This window comes from Pezoporus wallicus, unplaced genomic scaffold (assembly GCF_028554395.1).
Source record: "Pezoporus wallicus isolate ANWC-B61680 ecotype Strahan unplaced genomic scaffold, APGP_CSIRO_Pwel_v1 contig_5552, whole genome shotgun sequence".
NCBI lineage: Eukaryota > Metazoa > Chordata > Aves > Psittaciformes > Psittacidae > Pezoporus > Pezoporus wallicus.
This window is the reverse complement of record NW_026640754.1, coordinates 4,808,453-4,835,329: the sequence shown is the minus strand read 5'-3', so window position 1 is coordinate 4,835,329 and position 26,877 is coordinate 4,808,453. Positions and strand designations below refer to the sequence as shown.

The 26,877-nt window shown below is 41.9% G+C and overlaps 1 protein-coding gene across 7 annotated transcripts in view; it reads left to right on the top strand.

Annotated features, from left to right (window-relative positions):
* STOX2 (storkhead box 2) overlaps positions 1-26,877 on the top strand; it is a 149,737-nt gene that overhangs the window by 103,552 nt on the left and 19,308 nt on the right. For 5 of the 7 annotated variants that reach the window (XM_057420241.1, XM_057420248.1, XM_057420246.1 and 2 more), the window contains one exon: positions 26,123-26,275. In XM_057420241.1, coding sequence (XP_057276224.1) covers positions 26,123-26,275 — 153 coding nt within the window. Of the gene's footprint in view, positions 1-18,684; positions 18,830-19,166; positions 19,301-26,122; positions 26,276-26,877 lie in introns of those variants that run through there. The other 2 variants (XM_057420244.1, XM_057420247.1) reach the window with 2 other exon arrangements.

The following is a 26,877-nucleotide window of genomic DNA, read 5'->3' as shown; positions in this document are numbered from 1 at the left end:
CCTCCAGAGCAGGATGTCCTGCTTCTCCATACCTGCATTGCTTGTGGGCTACTGCCTCCTACTTTGCTCTGGGTCAGGGCCTCTTCTGTCCTAACAGGGTACCCAGTCAGGGTTTGGCATAAAATATTCAGTGCTTTTTGGCAGGGCTAGCCTACTGCTGGGTTAGCTCCCTAAACTAACTCATGCAGGAGTATCAACCATAAATGCTGGCAATCCTGGAGTTGGTAAGGAAAGCGATGGTTTAGTCTTTAGCTTGGTTAGATCTATTGTGCAGTTAGGCATCTATGTGTACTTTCTGTATAAGGACTTAGTTTCCTGTGAACAAAGGAGAAATAGCTCAAAATACCACCAGCTTGGTGATAGATTCCTCATGCCATCTGAAGTAGCAGTGATGGCATCTGCTCAACAGTGTTTTCAGTGTTGGTCCAGAGGATTTAGCTGAAAACTGATGTTAGCAATGGCTTTGTTTTCCACTTTAGGTCAGGCTGGGATATTTTGGTCTTACTGAGGCTTACCCAAATGTACCTGTTGTCAGTGCAGCTGAACAAAGGTTGTGTGCTATGTTTTGAGCACACAGTTCAGTTTTTGCTTTCTCCAGAGCTGTTGCGGGGAGTTTGGTTCTGATTCCACTGCTAACTTAGATGTTTTGCTGATTGAAAACACTTGATAGCCTAGGGTTTTAAGTACAGAGTATATAATTTCTTAATTTCTGATGTATGCATCTGACATGAGTGTTTCAGGAGCAATATGGGTATACATGGAGGGGTTTATTGCTTGTTTACTATCTCTGTTATACATGCAAGATTTCTGGCATGGGGGAGACCATTTTGCATGAACTATTCAGTAAGGCTTTCCAAATGCGTAGATTTAAATAAATAAAGTCTAAAAGGGCCAAACATATGTCTAGGATATACTGGGTACTGGGGACTGTAAGCATGACTTCATTTTATATAGACGGATCAAAGCTAACTCTGACCTGGTGTCAGCTCTGTTAACATAAGCAGTGTGACTGCTGCATCAGTGTTCAACATAGACTATTTGAATGACAAAACCTATGTGAATGGTCAGGGAGATATCCCACATAGATAGTGTGAAGCTGACCCAAGCACATTTCCATCTGCTACCCTTGGCTTTTGAATTCAAAGCTGTTTTCCTAATGGCAGCTAAATAGTGCCATTTGGAGAATCCTGACAATTAGCCTGCAGGAATGAGGTGTGCTGGACCTGCCCTGAAGCTTTTCCTGGTGGCTGGAAGAATTCAAGTGTGTTTGAGGGTCTCCTGGAGTTCTTCCTGGTCAGTGCAGGCCTCAAATTGATTCTTGCTGTAACTAATTTGCTTGATGATCATCTGTTAGTTCAGTTCAGGTTGACTTTTTTGAACCTCCATCTGAGAGAGGTGGGAAGTTGGAACAAATTGAGTGCCTAGCCTAGTTTAATCTTTGCCATAATCTTTTCTTTCTAGCAGCAAAGGGGAAAAGAACAAAAACATTGGTAATCTTACAGCAAAAATCCATAATTTTACTATCTGGGCAAATCTTACATGTTAAAAGTAGTAGTTAGATCATTCCAGGCTTCCAGTGAGCAGAAACTGTGAAACTGTGTGGAGAAAGTTAAGGAATCTTTAGCTTTTGGATACTGCAGAAATATGCTAGCACCAGACTTTTTTTTTTTTCATTTCCTTTAAATAAAAACAAGACATGCCAATAGAAATGGTGGCTTTGATTGCAGGCTTATCATCCTTAAGCTCATAGTCAAGGCACATCTTCTATGGATTGTGCAATTTGGTTGAGCAGTTGCTAGTTTAGCTGTAAGCTGTTGTCAGTCATCTTGTCCTCCCTGGTTGTTCGCCAGGCTCTTCCTCCTGTACTTGAGGAAAAAGGAAACCATGGATGTCTAATAACAGAAGGCGCTTGGTTGGCCCAAAGCCAAATACCAAAACTGATAAAATCATTATGAGCCTTTTTTTTTTTCTTTTTCTATTATTTTGTTTCCTTCCAAAGGAACCTTTTAAATAGGAAAAATAGCTAAATAGGATAAGTATGTAAAGCTGAAGATCACAATGAGAAAGTGATCTCATGCTTCCATGGCCTCATAGATTGTATCTGAAACACGGCTCTGTCTGAACTAGGCTGTGAATTTCTTGGGGCAGGGACGATATTCTTCAGATGGTATAAAATGCCAGACACTGCTGATCTCACCCACTAAAGAACCATTTCCTCATAACCAGCTTGTAGAGGAAGTCATGGGCTTCAGTGGCATTACTGAAGGAAGGATGGTAGCCAGCATTTGAAGGTCTCAGAGATTAATGGCAAAAGAGGTGTCCTGGGTTCAGTTACCTGACTGGGTTTAAACCACGACAGAGGAGCCAAAACAATAGTATGGGAAGTTGCTGCAAGGGCAAGAAAATGCTTTGGACCCAATATGGTGGTATGCCTCTTTAAAATCCTTCATGCTGTCTTTGCTTGTAGCTTTTATGCTGAGACATGACCTGCGATTTCCAGTATGCCAGAGGTTGCTTGATTATAGGAGTTGCCTGCTGTTGCTTTTTTATACTGCTTGGCATAGGGAAATTTGATTTAGATAGGATTTTTTAGGTTTTTTTTGTTTGTTTGCTTTTTCACTTTCAGCTATTTGTTAAGAATGAAAGGGTTGTGCCGGTGGTCTTACAGGTTGTGTGTGCATTTCCAGTGTGTAGTTGAAGGGTGAAGGAGATCCTAGCACTTGTGCTGCCATGTAGTAGTTCTCAGTCTTGCTTAGAGTGGTGGCAGTTGCCTTTCAGAATTGGTATTATTCTGCTGTGTTACCTTCTTAATCTTTTTTGCCATTGCTCAATCAGAAAGTTTCCGTTTCTTTCAAGTTAGCTAGCTCCAGTAATGGGTTGCATGTCAAAGTATGGAATAAAAGCATTTGTGCAGCTTCCTTAAGTAATTCAAATTGTGAGTGAGCTCATAAAGGGAAGAACATTGAAATTCAGTCTGAATCAGTGGTTAATTGGCTGCTAGTCTGATCTCAGCTTCCCTTGTGCCTGAATACTGGAGAAGGATGAGGTCATGGTGCTGATTCTTGACCACAGCATGCTGCAGACCTCCTGTGTCTTACCAGGGCTTGCATCAGCCACTTTCCAAACACTGAGTTACTCTGACACAAATACTGCTTTAGTTTTCTCCTAAACATCTTATCAGCTTGGTCTGATTGGGCTGTATATGTCGCTGGTGCCTGTGGACTGTGAGACACACCAGCCCTAAAAAGTCAAGAAGCTCCTGTAAATCACTTGTGAAGAAAGCCTTTGGCCCAGGTTCAGAGCAAAGTTCAAATTCATCCGCAGGGTCCACAGCAGGCACCTTTTGTTACCCTGCAATATACCTTTATAAACCAATTCTCCTCTTTGCTTTTAGTGTTTTTTATTCTTTTTAAGGCTATATAGTCAGACCATTTTTTAAGTGGAAGCAAGAAAGATGGAAAACATGGTTTGGTTTAGCTTTCTGATACACTCTACAGCTTTGGTTTTCAGCATATGTGTTGGTCGCTATTTTTACAAAGCAGGTTTGAGTCAGAGAACCTCCTGCATCTATTCAAAAGAGGTAGTGGATCTTCCTACCCTTCTTGTACAAAACCACTTCCTGTATGGTTGTCTTTTTAGATGATAACTCCTTTTTTAAAAGGTGGAAAAGAAAAAGTAGCCCAAGTTTCTGTTCAAGTGTAGATTCTACCACAGTAGCTCCAGAGGGGAGTATTTTGCTATGGTCCTTTTCACCTTCTTAAGCATTAAAAGAAAGCAACAACAACCTTTGATCAGTTATGAAGCCAGGTAGAGTTAAATAGTTGCATAAAATGCTTGAAGGGTTTAACCTTTTGAAGAAGGTGGGTTTGGTTGCGGTGGCTGTTCAGATTTACTTCTGGCGTCAGCAGCACACGTCCCATCATGCTGCCACCCTCAGGGAGGCAAAGGGGGTTTTGTGCCTTCACCACTTTTCTGGGTTTACCAAGCCCCTGCCGTGCCCTCGCTTCAGGTGGGAAGGTTTCTCATGAGGACAGAGTGCTGATGCAGGAGTTGGATGCAAATCTGCTTTACCACCATGTAAAATCCCCAACCTCAAACGAAAACACAAAGAAACCCCACGAACCCAAGCTCACACAAACTAATAAAAAAGTCTTTTACTTTTGTTTCTGAGCTGCACCTGGCTGGGACCTGGGTGGTTTCTGAGGCAGCAGCTGCAGCACAGGGGAGCGAGTCCTACATCCAAAATGGCAGGGGCACAGGAAAACCACTGCCCCTGGTTTTGGTTGCAAATGCGTAGTGCAGAGGCGGGGGTAACATCGCATCTTCGAACTAGGTGGTTATTGCTTTTCTCCCTTGTTTTGGGGGCCCTGAGCCGTTGCCAGATCTCCTGTGAGAGTTGGGAAGGGAGATGGTAGGACTGGCCCCGCACGCTGCCGCCACGCGTTGCCATGGCGACAGGCTGCCTTGCCCCCGCGCGGGGTATGCCGGGCCGGGGGCGGGGCGGCCGCGCCTGAGCGCCGCCGGGAGGTGCCGCTGGAGAGGTACCGCGTCACCGGGCCGGGAGGGCCGCGGAGCGCCGGGGAGCCTTCCTTCCCGTTTGTGTCGGTTATCCGCTTTGCTGCACAATAAAAGCTTCATCGGCAGCACGGGGTGGTGTGTGGCTGCGGTGCGCGTCTTTCCTTGGTTCCCGCAAGAGTGTGGGTTGGTGCGGCATTTTTGCCAGTGGGGCTGCCTCTCTCTCTGCGGGAGCATGCATGGTGCCTTATCTTTTGTAGTCGGGATTAGCACGGGGCGTATTGGAGGTTAACGTGCGTTGTACAGCAGCAGGACGCTAGGAAATTACCGTTCCGGTGGCATGTTGCCCTTCGGTGCGGGTTTGAAGAGGCGGCCCCGGTCAGCCCCCGCTTTGGCGCAAGCCCCCGGTTCGTGTTAAGGCAGTATGTCTTACAGCGCTGCTGGGCTCTGCCGTTATCTACAGGCCTAGAAAGCTGTAGAAGTTAGTGGCAAAGCCAGTAAATCTGGTTTATCTAAGCACTTCCTTTGAGATTGTTGATTGCTACTGCTGGAGGGCAAAGAAACGAATAATGTTCTTAAATAGGTTACAGAATTTCAAAGTATATTTAAAACACTGTGCAACATCTTGTCAGTTTGTCTATGTTGTTTCTTCACAACGTTTTTAACTGTCATCCAGCTGCAAAAGAGAGATGTAAATCTTCCTGGCTGGTGGGTGAAGAGAGCAAATCTTATACGGAACAGCTGAGGGAACTGGGGGGGGTTTAGTCTGGAGAACAGAAAGCTCAAGGGGCACCTTATCACTCCACAACTGACAGGAAGGTGTAGTGGGGTGAGAGTTGTTCTGTCGCTTGTTACGTGGGAGAAGAGACCAAGAGGTAACAGCCTCAAGCTGTGCTAGAGAGGTTTAGATAGGATATTAGGAAAAATTTCTTCACCGACAGGGTGGTCAGGCATTGGAACAGGCTGCCCGGGAAAGGGGTGGAATTACTGTCCCTGGGAGTGTTCGAAGACTGTACAGATGAGGCCTTTAGTGACATGGTTTAGTGGTGGTCTTGGCAGTCTTGGGATAAAGGTTGGACGTGATGATCTTGAAGGTCTTTTCCAGCCTAGTTTAGTCTATGATTTTAAGTCTTGATCAGCTACTGCAAAGTTGTGCAATGCTTTCTTGAAGTCTTAGAATGGAAATTGGTATTAGTGCCTATGCTCAAAATGCTGGAAGTCTCTCCTTCAGCTCTGTGAGCTGCAAATAGGCCCTTTCTCAAAATTCTCCTGAAGTTGCAAGATGCTCTCACACTGCTTCATGGTTGCATCGCAGCTCAGGTTGTAAATTACAAACCAGGCTGTTTTAGGATTTTTAGATCTTAATCTTAAAATCTGGGACAGTCCCTGATGGATAAATTATGCATGCATACTGCACCTGATATGTTGGACCTGCTGCACATGTGAGGTGAGTCTATATGCATGCAGTAGCTAGTTTCCAGACATCAGGCAGCCTGAGTTGCCAGGCATCTGGAAAAGTGGGCAGTTACTTCAAAAATATGAGGAAAAGTGTTTTCATGTGCAAGCATGCATGGGATATAGGATTTCTGTGAATAATGTAGTAAGTCTGTTCTCACCTAGTATCATACTTCCTTTCATTCTCCCACTTCTCAAAACCCTCCACCTGGTAGACTGTAACTCCCTTTAAAAGCTGAAACCATATTAACTTTCAATTTGTGCTCTGGATTGTTGCATGGAAGCCTCAGTCATTCCTTGAGGGGCCAGGAAGTGTTTGGTGGGTGATTGTATTTGTGCTGTTCCTGATTTGCTCCGTGGTGGGGAAGTGAGGAGATAAAGGTTTTGGGATAGTTTCAAACAGGTTCTAGAATTCTGTATTTAATAAAAACTTCTAAATAGGGTACTCACTGGGGTGTAAGCCATATTCCCAGGGAAGTGCTGGAATCACTGTCCCTGGAAGCATTCGAAAACGTGTAGATGAGGCCCTCAGGGACATGGTTTAGTGGTGCACTTGGCAGTCCTGGGGTAAAGTCCTAGATTGGACTTGATGACCTTAAAGGTCTTTTCCAATCTAGTTGATTCTAAGATCCATATGTTGTAGGGAAAAAATGAACCACTAAGAGTGTAATCAAATTGTATGAGTGTTATTCTAACAGTAATGTTTGTCATAAAGCTTCCCACGACTGCAAGTATATTTTGCAGGGAAGGTTCTTCTAAATAATTTTTTTTTTGTATTTAAACCATTGTAACTTAAAATGGTTTTGTTTTGTTTTTTTTAATCTTTCTTGGTAGCATAGACTACATTTTCACAAATCCTTGCGTAAAGAGTAAGGTGAGCTAAGGCAAGATGATCACTTGTGAATAAACTAACCAGCAGACGGTTTGAGGAGAGTGGTCTCACTGCTCCCTGCACTTGCAAAATGAAGTGACTGAGGAGTCTTGAAGATACAGAAGTTATTTCAGGATTCACCTCTCATGTACTGGCTCAAGAGTCAGACTGCAGTTCACTCAAGTTACCTGGGAGCTGTCAAAAAAAAGCAGTATCTTATTTTACAGTATTATTGAAAAAAAAAAAGGTGCATGTCAGACAAAAGCAATTTGCAACCCATTTATTTTCAGCAATCTCCTAATTCACATTTTTAAAGTAAAACCCATCTTCCTGACAGACCAGCTTCTTAGTTCCCTTAATCCTGCAGCAGAGTGATAATCCTTTATTTGTGACCTCATAGGCTGTTGCTACGGAGAATGCTGTGATATCACCGTGCCAATGCTGTGGCTTCACTGTTGGTGGAAGCCATAGTTGAAGGAGATGGCCCACTTTCTGGAGGCTTGAAGGAGAGTTTATGTACTTCTGGTGTTCTGCAAGCACTTCCTAGGGAGCAGCATCTGGCAAACGGGCTTGCATAACATGTCTGCGTAGGTGATGAATGATACAGTCAGAAGCTGTGTATGAGGGGGAAATTTGTGGTGATTATGTTTGGCAAGGTTACTCCTGCCCTTGAAAGAAGTTATCAGGAAGAAAATGTCACTGGGAAGTTACACAAGGCTTTTGCATCCTCAGTCTCCAAAGATATCATGGGGAAATGACTCTGAATATCAGAATTATTTTCTGTAAAACCAAGAACACCTTACTCTGTATCCATCTTCATGTTCAGAACATCATTTTGCAAACCCAAAACTTTTCTTGGAAACACTAAATATATCAACACTTCAATTGAAAAAAAGTTTGTCAGGAGCAAGGCAAAAGACATATAAATCACCTTTATGCCCTAAGGTAGGCTTTCAGGCTCTTACTTATAATCAGAAGTATGAAGGAGATACGTAACTTCAGGCATTATGTCTGAGACTTTCAGATATTCCCAAACAGCTTACCTGGATGGATTCTTTTCATGTTCCAAGTCTGAGCTTTTGTGCCAGGTTCCAGAAATGAGTGCCTAAAATTAGGCTTCTAAGTAACACCTCAGTAACTCCTGATTTTTTTCAGAAGTACTGAGAGTACAGCAACACTCAATGGAGATAAAGGGAAGTGCAAATCTGCATCAGTTTTGAAACTCAAGCTGTGACTATTAGAAACAACATATGGCAATAGGAACCACATTTGGCTCCTTTAATATCTCTGCCTTTGACCATAACAGGAAGTTTTTAGAGAGATAGTACTTGCAACTCTAAATGTCAGTGATTGTCTACTCTTGAAGAGTGAAGCTGCTGGAACCCAGGAAAAACAGTAATAGAAGAGGGTAATTTCCTTGTTTTAACATTTACTTTTTGGATACATTAGGGAGCATATGATTGAACAACAGCAAGACACATTCTCATGTCTAATAAAATTAGTATTTTATTTTTACTATTGATTATTCCATTTTTAATTTTTACTTTTTAATGTGTGATATGATAGGTCATCAGAGGAATTTAGCAGGATTATGCATATACAAACGCTCCCATTGATATAGATTCTGGAAGTTGTATAAGCTAAATCAGGTTAAAAAACCCCATTCTTATTCCACAATAAATGGGGATTTACATACGTATAATTACACCAGGATAATTCTGGCAGTAAATTAGTCTTTTAGACCAATGCCAGTTTCAGGCTTAGCCCTGTCACACAGATGTTCCCCATGTTGTGTTCAAAGAGTGTAGTAAACTGTATGCTGCATAGCAAATCTACGTTGCAATACCTCAAGTAAATGTAGTACCAGAATTAAAATAAAATACCACAGTTAGAAAAAAAAATTATCACAAGCCTCATGGTTTTGCAGACCACATGTAACATGCAGGATGCACTTTGGGCAGCCTGACATTTCCAAGGTTGGGTGGATTGCACCTTCTTTCTCTGAAAGTACCTGTGCATGTATGTTTTGAAGAGCTTCTCATAAAGCAGCAGAATATTTCTAAAGACAGTATTGGTGATGATGTACTTAAATGCTTTCACATGTTTTCATTCCAACTGCCTAAACTATTAGCATGCTTCCTCAATGGAGTGTTGTTGCATGTGTGTCTTACTAGGATGCATGCTACTAATTTACTCTCAGCTTTCTTTATTGTCCTGTAAGCTCCCATCCTTCCCCTAGCTTTGATCTTTTGTTATAAAAGCTTTGGAGCAATCCTTTGGAGAACAAGTTGAATGCTTATTTTTAGTTACTCTGCTTGTTCCAAACTCTGGGAGGGCTCATTCAATGTCACTGAAGGATGCAGGTTCCCCTGGTCAGAGCTCATGTCTGAGCTGCTGGGGTACTCCCTCTGCTGGGTCACTGGCATTCAGTCCTGTTGGGCTCAGGCTTTGGGCAGCAGCAGAAGATACGTTTGTTCTTTCAGGCTTTTAATTGAGACTTTGAGCAGAGACTTTCATTGCATCCTTTGTGTGACATGGGGTGAAGCTTAGTCTAGAAAACAAAACAAAGGCAAATACCAAGTGGATGCAGAGCACATGAAGATCGGCCTTCACAAAACAACTGTCCTTTTGTTCACTTCTTTCTTCACTGGCACAAGCAGCCGTTCCCACTTTGCTTATTCTAGCAATTCTGTAGACCCTTATATTTTCTCAGCCTTCCTACAGCTGGAGGTACTAATTTTATTTCTTACCATTTGGTGGTTATTCCTGCTTCCGTTTAGCCCTGCTAAGCATTTGGATTCTTTAACAAGTCCTCTTTCATCAGTAACATCACATATGCTGAATTGCCTGCTTTAGGAATCAAACAAAAATCATCTCTTCCCTCACATTTCTTTTTAACCTTTCCTGTGTTTTTTCTTACTTGCATTGCTTCTTGTTTTTTCTTTCCTATCTTCTGCTACTAATTTAGTTTTTAAATCTTAGGTTTTGATGTAGAGTGGCTTCAACATCACTCTGTAAGACTAGAGCTACCAAACAGGCAGGAAGAACAGCAGAAGTTTCAAAAACCACTTTCAGTGCTGCTTAATATCCCATGAAGTGTTTCCAAAGGCTGGTGTACTCAGCAGTTCCAGCCTCCCAAAGGGGGTAGCCAGGTGAGGAAAGAGGCATGCACCATCCCCTTCACCATGTGCAATTTGGTATTTACTGCTTTTGAAGCAAAGAGCCTTGTCAAGCACCAGCTCTGATAGAGACCGTTTTTTATGCTTTGAAATAGCAGTCATGTGCCTTTGGGCCCATAAGCTCTGGGTGAGTTCAAGTACTGCCTGTTGAAAGAATATGGCAGTAACTGTAAGCCCTTTTTTCGTTTAGTCCAGAATAAGGAATGACCCTTTGTTTTTTCAATGTGTGTTAAGAAAATATTTTGCTGTGGCATAAAATGTAGTCATTCAGAGCTTGTATTTCTACATCCAGTGTGCTTTGATCTCAAAATTTGTTATATGTGATTTTCTCTCTGTGTCCAGTGGTTACATACCAGATTTGTTCAAGAAATTGTCCCATATCTCTCCTTTTGCTAGCCTTTTGGTTTAGTTCAGTTTGAGATTATCATCAGCTCCTCAGATCATCTCAGGAATCTAGTCTTGATATCCTAGTTTAGGTCTCTATTCTGAATAAGAGGGCAAAGATACAACTATTTTTATTGCTTTCATCTTTCAGAAAACTGGGACACTTGGGGAGGACAAGGACTCTAGCATGCTCTAGTGCTTTAAAAATGCTTGGTGGGAGTCCAAGAGAAAACTCTTGTTCAGTTTAAAATACAGAGGAGAAAAAAGTACAATGGCCAGTTCTGGTCTCTAGAAATGGTTAACAGTGTTCTGTGCTGCAGGGATCAATGCCAAATGTTCTGTGCAGCAGAGATCAATACCAAATGTTTGGGGTTTAATAGCTATAATAGAAATGTGAAGGGTGGAATGGATAATGAAGTGGTAACCCTATCTGTCAGAGCACAGTTGTTCAGGTTCATTAAGACTGCTGCGGAGGACTTCAGAAGGCGCTAGCGACAGCTGAGTAAAACAGCTGAGCAATTCTGCAGAATAGTGACATCAGCAGTATAATGGGAGGCAATGCAAGGGAATGGTGACAAAATAGTGCTCAAATATGTTGGGTTTCATACTTTAGGAGCATGGTTTGCATGTTGCTGGAGTCAGTGGTGAACCTATTAGATGAGTCGGGGGGTTCTAAACCTAAGACTGTAAATAAGGAGATACGTAAGAAGTCATGCAAGAGAGGCCTGTGAAACTGGTAATTTTATCCTTGTTTTGGAAACCAGGTTTAGTTTTATGGCTCACGTACAAGGATATTTTCAAATTCCTGAAATTTCACTTAAAGAACAGGAGGTAAGGAGGTGTTACTGTTGTAACAGTAGTAAAATGGCTGGTTTAGGTTTTGATTTACTGCTTCCTGTAATAAAACAAATGCTCAGTAAAATTAAGAAACAAAACCCATGTGAAATGGACAGGAGGAAACATTCAATCTAGATGTTTCATTGTGGGAACCCCTGTTCCAGGTACGATCATTTATTTGAGGAGGTAGCTTTTGATTGCTGCATTTGGTGGTAGTGATACTAATTAGGAGAAAAAAATTACAGTCTGCCAGCTCTTGAGGATCGCAAAAGAGCTGTGTTTAGGACAGTTTAAGATGCAGTATGTGTGTGGCAGTGTGTGCAGTTGCTTTTTTAACGCTTCCTCTAAGGTGCTTGATCAGCATGAGAGAGGCAGCAGATGTAGTGAGTTGCTGAACTGTTGTGCCATGGCATTTGCCATGTTCCCATTCTCACAGCTGATCCCCATGGAGGGGAGACTAAGGGACAGAGTTGGGAAGTGTTTTGAGCTGCTGTGGGAAACATTGGCACTGTATCTACCCCACACAGGTGTATCAGGGAGGCAGAATATCCTGATATAGCTACTCCATGTATTAGGGTGTAAGATATTTTGATTTCATCAGCATTAAAGTACATCTTAAATGTACTGCAGCCATAGTGAAAATTCTGCTTTCCACCATAGGGAGAAAATGACCCAGTCAACTCTCAACTGCTAAGTCTTTGGGGTGTCTAACCTTTTCTTTTTAAAACCACTTTGGCACTATTTTAATTGATTCCATGCCTGGCCTTTTCATCAGTTCTCTCCCAGCCAGGAAAAACTGGGCTGTTAAAGGCTGCTGTAGTACCATGGGACTTGTGTTCAGTGTTGCAGGTTCTTATTTTAACCTGAAGTTATCTGCCGGTCATCACGATTTGTTTGAAAAGCTGTAAGCACTGCAGTATCATCTTCAGGATAAAAATCTTTCCATGGTTACAGCAGTCAATGTAGATGAGGGAGGGTGTGCTATGTTGTTGGGTTGCATTGCTGATCGTCCTTCACCTTTCAAGAATTTTAGCTGCTGACTGGACTCTTGCTGAGTATGTGTTGCAGCATCCCCTGATCCCCATCAGCCACACTGAAAATGCGTTCTGGCTAAACTGAAGAGGGTAGTGAAGAATGTTTGGCTAAGACGCGCTGATTGTTATGTTTCAGCAGCCATGTTCTGTGCTTTCAGGAGCGTTTGCAAAGAGGAGGTTTTTCCTCTGCCTTTATAAAATTTCCACCCTAAAAGAAAACATCTCGGTTTATCATTGTTTCTTGGTTTGGGTTTTTTTTTTCTCCCTTTCGTTCCTCATGTGCTCACTTTCTCTTGCCAAATTTCCTCTAGTGTCAGATTTTTTTTACTGCTTCTATCTTTCCTTGCATTTATTGTTTGCTGCCAGAAAACAGGCAGGCTTTGTTTTTGACGGGGTGGGGTGGTGGCATGGTCAGTGACAATATTGCTTTAACGTTAGTCAAATTAATTTAATAGTAACAGGTTTCTAAGCAAAAAAAGCCCCAAACCTTCCTCCCCTCCTATCCCGTGGTCCTAGGTAGAAAATCTATTAGAGAATTCTTCTGTGTGGTTTAAAATATGCTTACTATTGAGCTATCAGTGAAATATAATATCATAAATCTAAAAAGAGAATTGTTTCACCTACTGGGCTTTTGTGGGAGGGAGTTTTGTGGGTTGCTTTGTTTTTCCTGTTGAGATGTGATAGGTTCATTCAAATGCTGTTTACTGGGTTGTTGTATTAGCAAGCATGTTCTGGGGTTATAGGTTTGTCCTGCATTAGGTAACATTTAAAGTATTGATTGTTTTTCATTTCTGTTTTTATGATACTCTTTATCATGTGATAAAGTGGAGATGCTTAAAAAATGGGTAACAAATAAGGATTTGATTGTCAGTGATCCTTCATCATATCCATGGAGTGAGCCGTTAGAGTATAACGGACAAGATCATGGTCTGGGGAGTCAAACCCGGGAGTATTCGCGTCAAACTCATTAGTTGCAGACAGCATAAAAAAAGATGTGGAACTGGTGACAGTAAATGTAGTATAATGTAGTACAGCTATGAAAAAAAGCAAGTTACTATATATATATATAGGGCAGGGTATTTCTACTAAAAGTATGGAAATTTTCATTTCCTTGTACCTTGATGCAGGCAAGAGGTTAGCTGGAGCACCAGAACATGGTGCAGAATTCTGGTGGTTGCTTTTTAAAGCAAAGTTACATAAGTTTGAGTAAATGTAGATGAGTCCTCTAGAAAGATTAAAGGGACAGGGGGGCAGACATACGAAAGAACGCCAAAAGAGAGTGTTTTTATTAAAGCCAGTGGAATGACATCTGAAGGAGGGGAGGTATGTTCTCCGCAAATACATCAGGGTATAAGCAGCCGGAGAGGAAAAAAGAGAGAGTAATTTAAGCTCCTAGACAACATTAGCACAAAAACAGATGGGCATTACTTGTTGGGATATTGCTGAATTTAATACCCTGATCATGTTCCCTCTTGTGTTTTTGTAAGTGATTTCTTAAAGAACCAGGAGATTTGTTCAGGTAAGCCAAGTGGAACTTATTAGCATTCTGCAAATAACTGGTTATTAGTAGAGCACTAATGTGTCAACGTTTTTAGGATTAAGAAATTTCCTAAAGAAATATCAGTGTACATTTTTATCTATTTGATTGAGGGCAACCTCAGTCCATCCCACTCCTACCAGTCTGATGCCAGTGCCAGATGTCCAGAGCCTGGAGAGGGATCACAAGTCAGCAGGAAGACACCTGAGGAGCATCATAAAGGCATTCTGGCCACTCCAGCCAGTAGATTGGCTTCACTGGGGGCCCACCTTATATGTGCCTGCACGTAGGCATTTAGCATGGGGAATAACAAGAGTCAGATGTGCACACACCTGCAGGGCTATGATCTTACTGGCATCACAGAGATGTGGTGAGATGTTTCCTATGACTGGTATATTGGAATGGAAGGATATAGTCTTCATGAAGGACAGGCAGGGTAGGTAAGGAGGAGGTGTTGCCCTCAATGTCAGTGACCAGCTGGAGTGCATGGAACTCTGCCTGAGGATGGAGGAGGAGCCAGCCAGGAGCTTATGGGTCAGGATTAAAGGGCCAGCAGGTGCAGAGGACATTACAGTGGGGGTCTGCTACAGGCCACTCAACCAGGAAGACTGAGTGGATGAGTCCCCTAAAGACAGATAGAAGTGGCCTTGTGTTCACAAGCTCTGGTCCTTGTGAGGGACTTCAACTCCTGATATCTGTTAGAGGGGGGACCCAGTAGGGCATAAGCAATCCACGAGATTCCTGGAATGCATTGATGATAATTTCCTTCTCCAAGTGATAGAGGAACCAATAAGAAGAGGGGCTATGCTGGACCTTGTTATCACCAACAAGGAGGGGTTGGTGGGGAATGTGAAGCTCAAGGGCAGCCTGGGCTGCAGTGCCCATGAAATGGTAGAGTTTGAGATTCTTAGGCAGTGAGGAAGTTGCACAGCAATACCCTGGACTTCAGGACAGTGGACTTTGGCCTTTTGATGGATCTGCTTGGTAGAATACCATGGGATGAAAGCTCTGGAGGGAAGAGGGGCCCAAGAAAGCTGGTCAGTACTCAAGAATCACCTCCTCCAAGCTCAGGAATGATGCATCCTAACCAAGAGAGGAGGCCTGTGTAGATGAACAAGAAGCTCCTGAACAAACTCAAACAAAAAAAGGAAGCCTACAGAGGTGGAAGCAAGGACAGGTAGCCTGGGAGGAATACAGAGAAACCGTCCAAGCAGCCAGGGATCAGGTTAGGAAAATGGAAGCCCTGACAGAAGTGAATCTGGCCAGGGACATCAAGGGCAACAACAAAAGCTTCTATAGGTACATTGGTGATGAAAGAAAGATGGGCCCTCTCCAGAAGGAAGCGCGTGAGACCTGGTTACCTGGAATATGGAGAAGGCTGAGGAACTCAACAACTTTTTTTGCCTTGAGTCTTGGCTGCAAGTGTTTCAGCTGCACCGCCCAGGTTGCAGAAGGCGAAAGAAAGGAGTCAGAAAATGAAGAACTGCCTATTGTAGGAGAAGGTCGGGTTCAAAACCATCTAAGGAACCTGAAGGTGCACAAGTCCATGGGACTTGATGAGATGCAACCACGGCTTCTGAGGGAACTGGCGAGTGTAGTTGCCAAGCCGTTATCTGTCATATTTGAGAAATCATGGCAGTCTAGTGGAGTTCCTGCTGACTGGAAAAGGGAAAACATAACCTCCATTTTTAAATAGGGGAAAAAGGTAGACTCGGGAAACTACAGACCAGTCAGTCTCACCTTGGTGCCTGGCAAGATCATAGAGAAGTTCCTCCTAGAAACTGTGCTGAGGCACATGGAAAATAAGGAGGTGGCTGGTGACAGCCAACATGGTTTCACCAAGGCCAAGTTGAGCCTGACAGATTTGGTGGCTACCTACAGCAGTTACAGCATGGGTGGGTAAGGAAAGAATGACTCATGTCATCTACCTGGACTTGTGCAAAGTGTTTGACACTGTCCTCCACAGCATCCTGCTTTGTGAAGTTGGTTCTTGTAGAAGGAATCATGATAGATGACCGTAGTCTCTGCAACTATAGACTGAATGCTGAGTGCTGACGCTAGCCTCCAGAAATTGGGATCCACTGAAACTGGTACGTGCTAGTCTTGAATTTTCCTATGCTCTTGATAACCACTATGGCGTCTTCTGGTGGTGTTCATTTTTAACCCTTTTGTTCTGTCCCCCCTATTTGAGCATATTACTTTCCTCCTCTTCAGTTTTCCTCTGGTGATGATGAAGGGGCTGTGGCAAAGGAAGGGAATCCCAGGCCCTGGCTCAGGAGGACTCAAGGATGTATGCAAAATAAATTGGAGTTTCACAAAGGAGTCTGTATTCAACTCCACAACAATGCATGTGCAAAGAAAGAAAATGGGATTTTTACGTCATCTGCTTTGTCAGCATATGATGGAGATCCATCTGTCTCAGGCAATGTTGTATTCTGTACTGGTCTATTCAGATGTATGTGCATGCATGGAGTTACACAGAGAGAAGTGCATGGCATATTTGTGCTGTACACTTCCAGTAAGGCAGCTTTTGTTTCAGTACCAACTCCTGTCATACGCTGGGGGAAGATGTGGGATGGAGGACCAGAGTAGCTGCCTTGACTGGAAATTTTCTCTAGGTCTTCCCCCTGAGAGGTCACGCTGGGTATCATGACTAATGATAGCAGTTTATTCATCAACTTTAGCTCTTCTAAACATTCTTATTTCCATTTTCTCTGCTGCTGGTTTCTCCTTTCACTTTTTCTCTCTGCCATGCTTGAGATACCAGGCACTTCTTGCTGTTCTTAATACTGATTAAAGAGCTGTGTAATTGCTGATGAATTGAGTAAAGGATACCTGGGTGCTTATGCACACTAGATGTATGCGAACCCTAGGTGCATGTGCATGCTTAGTGCTTTCTAGGTGTCTCCAAGGTGTCACATGTGCAAGGGGAATTCTCTCACTCAGCTTACAGTTGTGTAAGTCTGTTCAGAGGAGTCAGGCTGGTCCTGACTTTATAATTTGGGTTGAAGTCCTAGAGAAATTTGTTAGAGAGAAAGGGTATTCAGGCTGTGGTATTACCTTTATCTTCCTTCTGTCAGTATTTTAACTTTGGTGATAGTAGCATGACTGCTGCTGCAGGAACTTGTGTATGAAAACAGTATTGCATGCACAAGCCCAGCTATTTAGCTGTGCATGAATGTTGTCTGGTGCAAATGAAAAGCAGATCAGAGCACTTGTTTTTTTCTTTCAGTAGGTGCATGTTGTAATTCCCTTTAAAGCCTGCAGAAATTTTTCTACTTGGAATGAGTTTGGTTGCTGTAAAGTGGGTGTTGGCTTAGCAGCAACTCCGCAGGATGATCCTGGGGGACCCAAACATTGTAAGTGCCAAATTGGATTCATTAGAGGATTTGCGGCTGATCCTGTAGCCCCAGGGAAGGCAAAACTCCTGTAAAGTTGAAGGAAGATTTCCTGGGATAAGGCCTTTCAGGGAACACAGAAGTCGATGACTGGCAAAAGCCAGTGCTTTAATACTGAGATCTTGGCTAGTGTGTAACTGCATATGTAGCAAAACACCCAGCTTACCTTACACTTGTAAATTAGCCTGTAAATATGGCCTTACCACCTAAGAGTGCCCATAGACCTGTAAACAAAAAGTGTTTTTCACTATGCAAGCTGTTTACTTGTCCTCTTGAAGCACTTCCACAGACTTATTTTAGGCTGGGTTTGCCTCTTTCACTGCCATGGTAGTTGTAAGCCTACTATGTCTTGCAGCATAGGGAGGTGGTGACCTTTGTATTTCATTCAGTCCTGAAAACTTGGTGTGATCATTTAGGGGAGAACCTGGGAGAACTGTCTGTTGAGCACAGCACAGGTGAATCCTGCTGTGTTTCAGGATTTTATGGACTATATTCATACTATGCTTCAAAACATTTCAGAGTGCTTAGGATAAAGAAAACTTTTAATAAGTGCCTCATGGCAGCACTCCCTTTTTCTGTTGTCCCTCCATTTCTGCATATTGGACTTCTCATTTTGATGACTAGATCACACGTAGAGCTAGTTTTTTTGCAGTTAAGGTAAGTTTAAATGTTTCCTTGTCTTAAAAGAAAATTCCCAGCAACTGAAAATGTTTCTCCTAGCATCTGTCTGTCATTGCACATTATTCCTATGTCTTCTCCTGTGTTTTCCTGATGCTTTAGCTTAGCATATCCTTACCAAATGAAGGCAAACCTAGCACTGAGAGAGATCCTGACACAGTGACCTCGTTCTGATCATTACCTTCTTTGTCAGTGGCAGCGGCAGTTGGAGCAGTTTGTCGTTTTCTGTCTGGCGTGGTTTCAGGGCTGACTTTGTTGTAAGCCCTAAGGGTGAATGGGATGATGAAAAATGAGCTTGTCCACTGCTCCCAATTTTTGATAAAGTTTGCAGCAGCACAGCTTCGATCCAGTGTACAGCAGAGCTGTATGATATGTGCAGGTCTGCAGCATTCTTCAGGACTGACAAAGAAGAGTAAATCTTTTTAATCAATAGAATAAAAACTGGTAAGTGTCATGGTAAATGGTGAATAAGGAAATGCCTCTCTGTGTCCTTACGACTGTTCATTTGTGGTGTGGTGTGGTGTGTTGGGGGCTGTGTATTACATCAGAAAGATACTTCAGGGGTAAATTTTTTGTCTTGATTGGAAGGTTAAAGCTTTAACTTGTCTTTGTTAATGCATGTAAATAGCTTTCTTGTCCACTTAATGAGGAGGCTGGCTTGTTATCATGTACAATGCAGCTGGGCACCGTTCCAGAAGCATAGGCACTTGTTTCAAAGACAAAGAAGCCAGTGCAGACGTAGGGAGAAACCTGGAACACTGCGCTGTGGATTTTTTCAGAGCGATGACTCATTTCAGTTCACAAAGGATTCTGGGCAGGGTAGTGAGAAGTCAGGTTGGCTGATCCATTCCTATGACTTCACTTTGCAGAGAGCCAGGCAGAAGAGGAGTGACACTGCAGAATCCTGAGGCACTGCAGTGGAGGGGTGCTTTGCAAAGACTGTGAGTGCCTTCAGAACAGGGGGTGGTGTCAGAATGTGATTCCAGCCATTCCCTGGAAATAGGGCAAAAGGAGAGAGATGTTTTCAAAACACTGTGGGGGAGTTATATTTGTAGTCCCTTTTAGATTCTCTGCCTCCACCTCCCCTGTCATTTCTTAACCATTTATTTCTTGTGCTTGTGTGAGAATCGTGAAATATGTGCAATAACATTCCTTTCAGTGGACCTGCATGCACTGATACCACATTATTTTTTGTTTTCTGGAAGCCCTGATCTCCTTTAAGAGGTGGGTGTTCAGCATATTACTGCCTAAAAGCGTGCTTTGTTTTTCTTCTTTCAGGTCCTGTGGCACTGACCTAGGCTGCATTCTGCCAGCTTCCACAGTGATATAAAACCCCAGTATGCACATTGTTGTTACATCACAGCTACTCTGGATACTGTCCTGGAGCATGGAACCAGACCATAGGGGTTCAGGTAAGTCCTGCTTTTTTAACATATTGTGTGCCAGGAATATTGACATGGACATTTATTAAAAAATGCATTTGAAAAATACTGTTTGAGGCAACAAATTCTAAAGCACACAATATATTAAAAAAACGCAGTCCCACCCTCCTCCTTCCCAGCGTAAGCAACACCACCAGAATCTCCTTGACTGAATCCTCTGGGAAAGTTCCGTGCTCCACCAGAAACTCTCTATGATCATAGTTGTAACATGTGCTGGGATATCACTTTGGACCAGGAGGCAGCTGGCCACAGGACATGAACAAAGAAAAGGTAATTTAAATCACAGGAAATACGCAGGATGAATGCACATAAGACAAGTCTGCTGACTGTGGGCAATTTAACACCTCTTTCTGAAAGTTAGTGCCACTTGCTGAACCTGGAGATCATGATTTTAGCTGGGTCAGAACTATTAAAAAGATCAGTTTGCATGTGTGGAGTTAATAACTGGCAAGGGACTAGAACTTTGCTCAGAGGCAAGTGTTTGTCATATGCCTAGTCATTATTAAGGTTGCTGTGTTTTCTTCAGGCTGGTTAGAATTGAAGTGGTCACATTGCCAGGTCACATTCTTGAGGCAGTTGTGATTTGTGTCTGCAAGGGAAGATATGTTTTTGTGTGCATGCATTTCAGAAGTGCAGAAGGAGTTAGCTGGCTAGCAAATGTATGTTACTGTGTTTGTTGAGCCTTTGTTGAAGCTGTTTTTAAACAGAAATAAATGGACAAAACTTTAATGTAGTTTTCCTTATTGTTACCAGTCATCTTGTCTAGTTTAACTGTTTCTAGTAAACAGAACCAGCAGCTTTGTTCGTAAGATATTCTAGTAGATGTAGTTCAAAAGGAGGATGTCTGAGAACAGCATAAGCAATGCACATTCCAATTTTCTTTATTTCAGATTTTCCCAGTAAAATGTGTTCTTTTCTGTGCTAGTGTGCTAGTGCAGATCCAAGGTATTTCGGAGTAATCTGGGTAATACAGAAATCTGCATGTTCTTCCTATTCTTTCCTGTTGTTTAATCAGACAGAAATATCATTGTGCGTTCACATGAGAAAGATTTTGTTTGCCACGTTTGTGTTAAGTATTCTGTAATTAGAGTGACTCAGGCTGGGGTTTGGGGTCAAAAAGGGTAATGTGCAACCCAGGCCAGATGTGTAAGTTCTTCAGCATCTGTCCCATCTTTAAGAAAATCTGAAAATATGCTTTTTCTAGAAGAGGCTTTTTAGTGGTATTCTTGAGAAAAAAAGTTGTGATGTTCTAAGCTGAAGAGCCCTCTTGCCTATGATCAGTAATTTTGGTTTTATTAGCTACCTTTTGTTTAAAAAGGACCTTTCTGTAGTTCTTCCCAGAGTGAAATCTCAGGTGAGTGTTGACAAGAACAGGCAAGAATTTTTTTGTAGAGGATTTCTGTTGCAACCACCACTATAATCATGAGGTAACATGAAGCTACTGTACTCTAGTTTGGTGTTTTCTGATTAAAAACATAGATCTTTAAGCAGCAAAAGTAGTGAAGTCAGATTTCCATTGACAAGTGGTTTTTGACTGGATTCTGTCTTATCTAGTGGAATGTGGCTGTCTCCAAAGCTCTGTGCAGATGGAGCATGCATAGCAAACACTCTTAGATGAATCTCTGTTGTCCAGTGAGGCTCAACCTCTGGCACATGCATGCACACAGATTGTGATTGTGCAAGCCTCATTTCATGTGGAAACCAGACTAAAGATCACGTTTACTTTTTGACTTGATTTATAGGGAAAAAAGAAGTTGAAAAGGTGTTGAGAGGGTGGACGGGGAAGTGAAACTGTGCTTTGGCTTCCTACATTTTACAGGATCTGAGTGCAATCAGAGGGTCTCTTTGCTATTTCAGGGAAATAGTGTCTATGAATTCTGATATACTTTGGCTTTGCACTGTAATTTCCTTAATTTTCCTTCACAATGGCTGTATTGAATTGGTTCCATTTATAAGTCAAGAGGTGATTTTTGAGACACTCTTCATGTAAACTTCCTGAGACAGAGTTTGACTTCGAGGTCGCTTCTTTGCAGCAGGGGCATCGCTAATAAAAATTCTCTCATCAGTATGTAGTTGATAGTTTGATTGCTGATATATGGTGCAGAATACAGTGTACCTCATTTCCTCCCAAGATGGTGGTACCTAGACTTTCAGAGAACAGTGACACTAGGTGAACTGGCACAGGAAAGGTTCTGGCTGGTTTGGGTTTGGGATGTGTGAATTGTATTCCCTGCTCTGTTACAGACCATCACTTTTTCATCATGTGTGTTAAGGATAGTTATGGTTACCCAGTTTTCTGGAATGTTTTGAAATCAACCGCAGAAATGTGGTGTGTAAGAGCTAGGTGTTTATGTGCTACATAATCTGTTGTTCTAAGTAACAATAATTATTTTTTTCCCCTCAGGGTAGCTCTACAAATCCCCAGGGCATAAATGAGGATAAATCCCATTCATTGTCTGTTATGTGCTTAGGTATTTTTGAAAATTAAGTGCCACTGAAATCAAGAAGTCTAGAAAACATTTTCTTTTTTTTTCCTTTTTTTTTTTTCAATTCTTTAGGGAAAAGTTTGGAAAGACACTACAGAAACAGAGCTAAAACTATATATATCTTGATCGTATTTAAACAAAACAGTCAGCTGGCAAAAACTGCTTTCTGAGACTCAGTTTTCATTTAATTGGGAACATAAACATATGAAAGTCAAGGATAGTAATTTGATTTCAAAAGAAAGCTGCTTGAGACAAGCATCAGTCAGAGCTAACAGAAGCCATATGCTAGATGTTTTGTGTAAGTGATGTGGTCTTCAAAATGTAGAAAAAGCATATTTGATTTTTTTAAGCAGATCTGTCCTAAAGAAGTTGTAGTAAACCTTCTGCTCAGCAGGCTAAACGGTATTTATGTGCATAATCAATGTTAATATTTTAAATCACAGGTGCAAGATATTTTCTGTTGTTGTGCATCAAAGAAGTTTGTGTGCTTGACTATAACCACAGAGTACTTGTAATTTCCCAGAGCCATAGAATAGTTAAGATAAAACTTGGCAAATCAGAGCTTCCCTGAGTGAGGGGGTTCTGGCTCTGTATGACTAGGTCTGCTGGAAGTTTTGCAGATGTCTGCTAACCTTTTTAAAGCAAGAGCCAGTAATTATCTCCAGCAGTTGTGGACCAGCAGTGAAGGTAATTCTGGCACAACAGTGGTGAAACAAGAGCTCCCTTATTGTGATAAAGAAGGTTGAAAAACACTCAGTGGAAAAGAGTAAGGCTTAACTGGCCATAGTCCCTTACAAACCAGAAAGGCAGGCTGTCACATAAACTAGCATTTGCTGGCCATTTCAGTTGCATTTAAAACCATTTAAGTTATGATGTCATGGATTACTCTAGTCATCTTTGCGGGCAGGATGTGTATTACCCTGACATACTAACTATAGTATGCTTTGCTAGAGATTTTGTTGATATTAAGGAACTGACACTGAATGTTTTGTATTGATGAGTTATGTGCAGTATAATTAGTATTTTGGTGAAAGCTCTTGGCTTGTTCCTTTTGACAAGAGCCCGGTTTGCAGAGGTCAGATGTGCAGACTGAATGTTTTATGCACACAGAGCAGGAGCCCTGCTTTAAAAGGAAAGATTGTGCAAAGTGCAAGGTTATTGAAATCCAGATGAACTTTATTATCTCTTGACTTGTACTTAGTTAACAAGTTCTGTCTGGGAGTGATCCCAGAGGTGGATCTCTGCAGGCTCTTGGGAGTCAGCGTGGAGGGATGGGCTGATCCTTGTGGATGGGCAGTGTAACTGATCCAAGCTCTTGTCCCAGCATCTGTCTGGGGGCAGCTGTGAGGCTGAGAGCAAACCTATGTAAATCAGCAGCACTTGCTAAGCTTCATGTATAACCTTCCTTGAGTTGCTTTCCCACTTCAGGAAAATGATTATGATATTAAGGCCTGTTCCTTACATATTAAATATCATTCTGATTACCTGTAAGTGGATTGGTCTGGGTTCAGGGAAGGAAGAAGATGTTCCTCTCACTCTTCCATCCTGCTGCCTCCACAGGTGGCAGTGTGGGTGGGTGGCTGGGAGTAGTCACAAGGATACTATTGCCATGGTGCTTTAGTTTTAAGAAATTGCCAGGTCTTTGATGATCCAGATAAAACACTCCAGGAAGTTACTGCCCTTCACGTGGATGCCCTTAAAGCTACCCAGGGAGTCCATTTCAGTGCCCAGTGAACCTGGTAGGATTAAACTTCATCTGAGGACAACATATGCCAATCTGTTTGACATTGCACTGAACTGAACTTGGTAGTGCTGACAAGGATACCCATGACACAGATAATCTCCATGTGAAAGACAGTAATTTCTTAAATCGCTTAGCCAAATCTGCATAATTCTTAAGATAATTCTGATCATTCTTAGATATGAAACTAATCACTAAAAAAACTGATCCCCTACACAAAGTGCATGGTGACTGTTGATCAAAGTCGGTAAACTTACATGTCTGGATGATTACAAAGATTCCTCTATGACAAAGTTCAAGCTGACAGCAGGTTTAGTTATGAATAAATAGTAATATAATAACTGTAATGTTCTTTAACCATTCTCAAATGATGGGGGAACAAATGGCGTTTGCTCCTAAGTCCTGCGAAAGCATCTCTCTACATTTACTTATAAGCTGCCTAAGATCATCTTGATTGCCATTGTCTGTCTGTAAAGCACATGGCATGAACTTTTCAGTTGTATATGAATGAAAAATGTTCAGAAAAGGTTATGTTTAAGGTCATCATTCTGTTGTCAGGTAAGAACTGTGAAAATCTGGGGTACACTGAGGAAGCCAGAGGAATGCTGCTGTGTTGGAATTGCAGCATTGATCTAGTCAGGCCTGGTTAAGCAGAAGCAATCAGGAGACAGCATACCACAAATGTGTGTTTTAAATCATTGTTGTATCTTGGGTAATGTGCATCACTGTTGTACAATAGATTGTACAACGGGCAAATTGAAAAATATTGCTCATAAGTCTCACTGAAGCAGTTATGCAATTTGCTACTCCCGCCAGTTTTTTTTTTTCCCCAAAGAACTGAGTGTAATGCAAGGTTAACTTGCATCAATTTTAGAAACTGCCGTTCCCTCCTCTTTAGTAGACATAACGGGAATATAGAATTAGTAGGGCAAATATTAGATCCTCTAAACTGTGGGGGGAAGTTTGAATTTGAATTAATTTCTACTATTTGATTCCTGATTTGATCACAAGGTATTGCTTCATGACAATAGAAACAGTGGGATTTTCCTGAGATTTCAAAGTCACTTAGGTAAAATTTAATCCCTGGCTATTGACTGACCTGTAGCCAGAAAAGGATTCATGGCCAAGCACCCCTTGTTCTGTCTGTTACTCTTTATTTTTTCCACTGACAAAAGAAATCTTTTGCCTTCTACTTCCCCTTATTTGAGATCGCTGGGGAACTGTTACCATTTCAAGCAGAGGTACAAAGCAGAACCTAAAGCATTTCTATACTTACATAAAATATGTAAAATGCAAATGTATATTTTGTTCTCTTGAGACCTCACTTGGAGTATTGTATACAGTTCTGGTGTCCTCAACATAAAAAGGACATGGAACTGTTGGGACAAGTCCAGAGGAGGGCCACGAGGATGATCAGGAGTCTGGAGTGCCTCCTGTATGAAGACAGGCTGAGAAAGCTGGGGCTGTTCAGCCTGGAGAAGAGAAGGCTGCGTGGAGACCTCATAGCAGCCTTCCAGTATCTGAAGGGGGCCTATAGGGATGCTGGGGATTGACTCTTCATTAGGACTGTAGTGACAGGACAAGGGGTAATGGATTCAAACTTAAATAGGGGAAGTTTAGATTGGATATACTGAAGAAGTTCTTTACTGTGAGGGTGGTGAGGCAGTGGAATGGGTTGTCCAGGGAAGTTGTGAATGCTCCATCCCTGGTGGTGTTTAAGGCTGGGCTGAACAGAGCCTTGGATAACATTGTTAAGTGTGAGGTGTCCCTGCCCATGGCAGGGGGGTTGGAACTAGATTATCCTAAGGTCCTTTCCAACCCTAACTGTTCTATGATTCTATGTGTATTTGTGTAATCATGCTAATATTACCAAATTGTAACTTCCGTAACTTTCATTTCTAAGTTCTTTTACTGATTTTTTAAGTATGGGTTAATGAATTCTTTTTAAAGACAACATGAGAAAAGTTACAGCAAAGTTATTTTTTCAGGCCATCCTGGAACCAGTGAAATACATATACCGTACAAAGACATTTGACGTGTAGATCCAGGAGAGATTTATTCAGGGTATCAGTCTTAAGGTGTTTGATGCTTTCATGCCTCTAAAGAATGTCTGTGCTTTATCAACTGAGTGCAAATGTTACTAAATTCTGTGAAATGGAAATGGTGGGTGATCCATGCCATGAGCCTTTGTAAGGGGAGTGAAAATCTCCCTGTTTATGGCCAGAGAAATACATGCAACTATTTTATTTGTGCAGTTACCTAGCAGGATATGCAAGCACAAGGTTTTGCAACTGTGCTAATTTGATAGCATTTTTTCTGAATCTGTCTATGGCATCCTTTGAGAAACTATGTCTGCATAGTGTATATCTCCCATTTTCCAAAGTTCACTATGTCAATGTTTTGAAGTAAGCTGTTGAATGGTTTTCCATAGTTAGAGTTTTATCTCCAGCTCAGTAACAAAGACCAGAGAGCTGTGCACATCATCTCCGATTATCTGTGCATCCTTGTTCTGTGAGCAGATGTTTAAACAAAACACTTCATTGCACATCTATTGTCTTTTTGCAGGTGATGTATCACCCATCAGCATGTCTCCCATCAGTCAGTCACAGTTTATTCCACTTGGGGAAATCCTTTGCCTGGCCATCTCAGCAATGAACTCTGCCCGAAAACAAGTCACACAAGAAGCACTAATGGAGCACCTAACAACCTGCTTCCCAGGTAACTGGACATCAATAAATCATTGGTAAGATGGGCACATGTCTGTAAAAGGACAGAATCTCCAATCCCTATCCAAAAGGTTGCTTATCTTTTTGGCTTGCTTAAAGCAGAGAATTTCTGTTCTTGACAGCCTGTTTTTCTTCACTCTTCTGGATGGGAATATTAAGCAATCCTGAGATGCTACCCAAAATAAAAGGAGGCTTTAGGATTCTAATAACCTTTCTTATGACCTTTTCTTTATTCTTAAACATACAGAGAATTGAGTTCTCTTTTGACAGGGCCATTCATGTGGGATGCATTTTGCAGGGTTAACTACTGTCCTAATGTAAACATTAAATATTACTTGTGGTAGTAAACAGCAAACTGTATCAGCTTGGGTCTTTTTTCAGACTGGTATCAAAATCAGCTTATTTGTGGTTTTTCTCACAAAATGAGTTCTTTATCATCATAATCAAAAGAGTTTAGGACTTCTGTATTAGTTATGGAAGCATGTGTCATAACCAGAGCAGGCTTATTCCACCTTGTGGCTTTCAAGCCAGTTGTAAGCTAACTTGTAATTACTCTGTTGACATCATTCAACTAGTTCAAGTGTCATTGTCCAG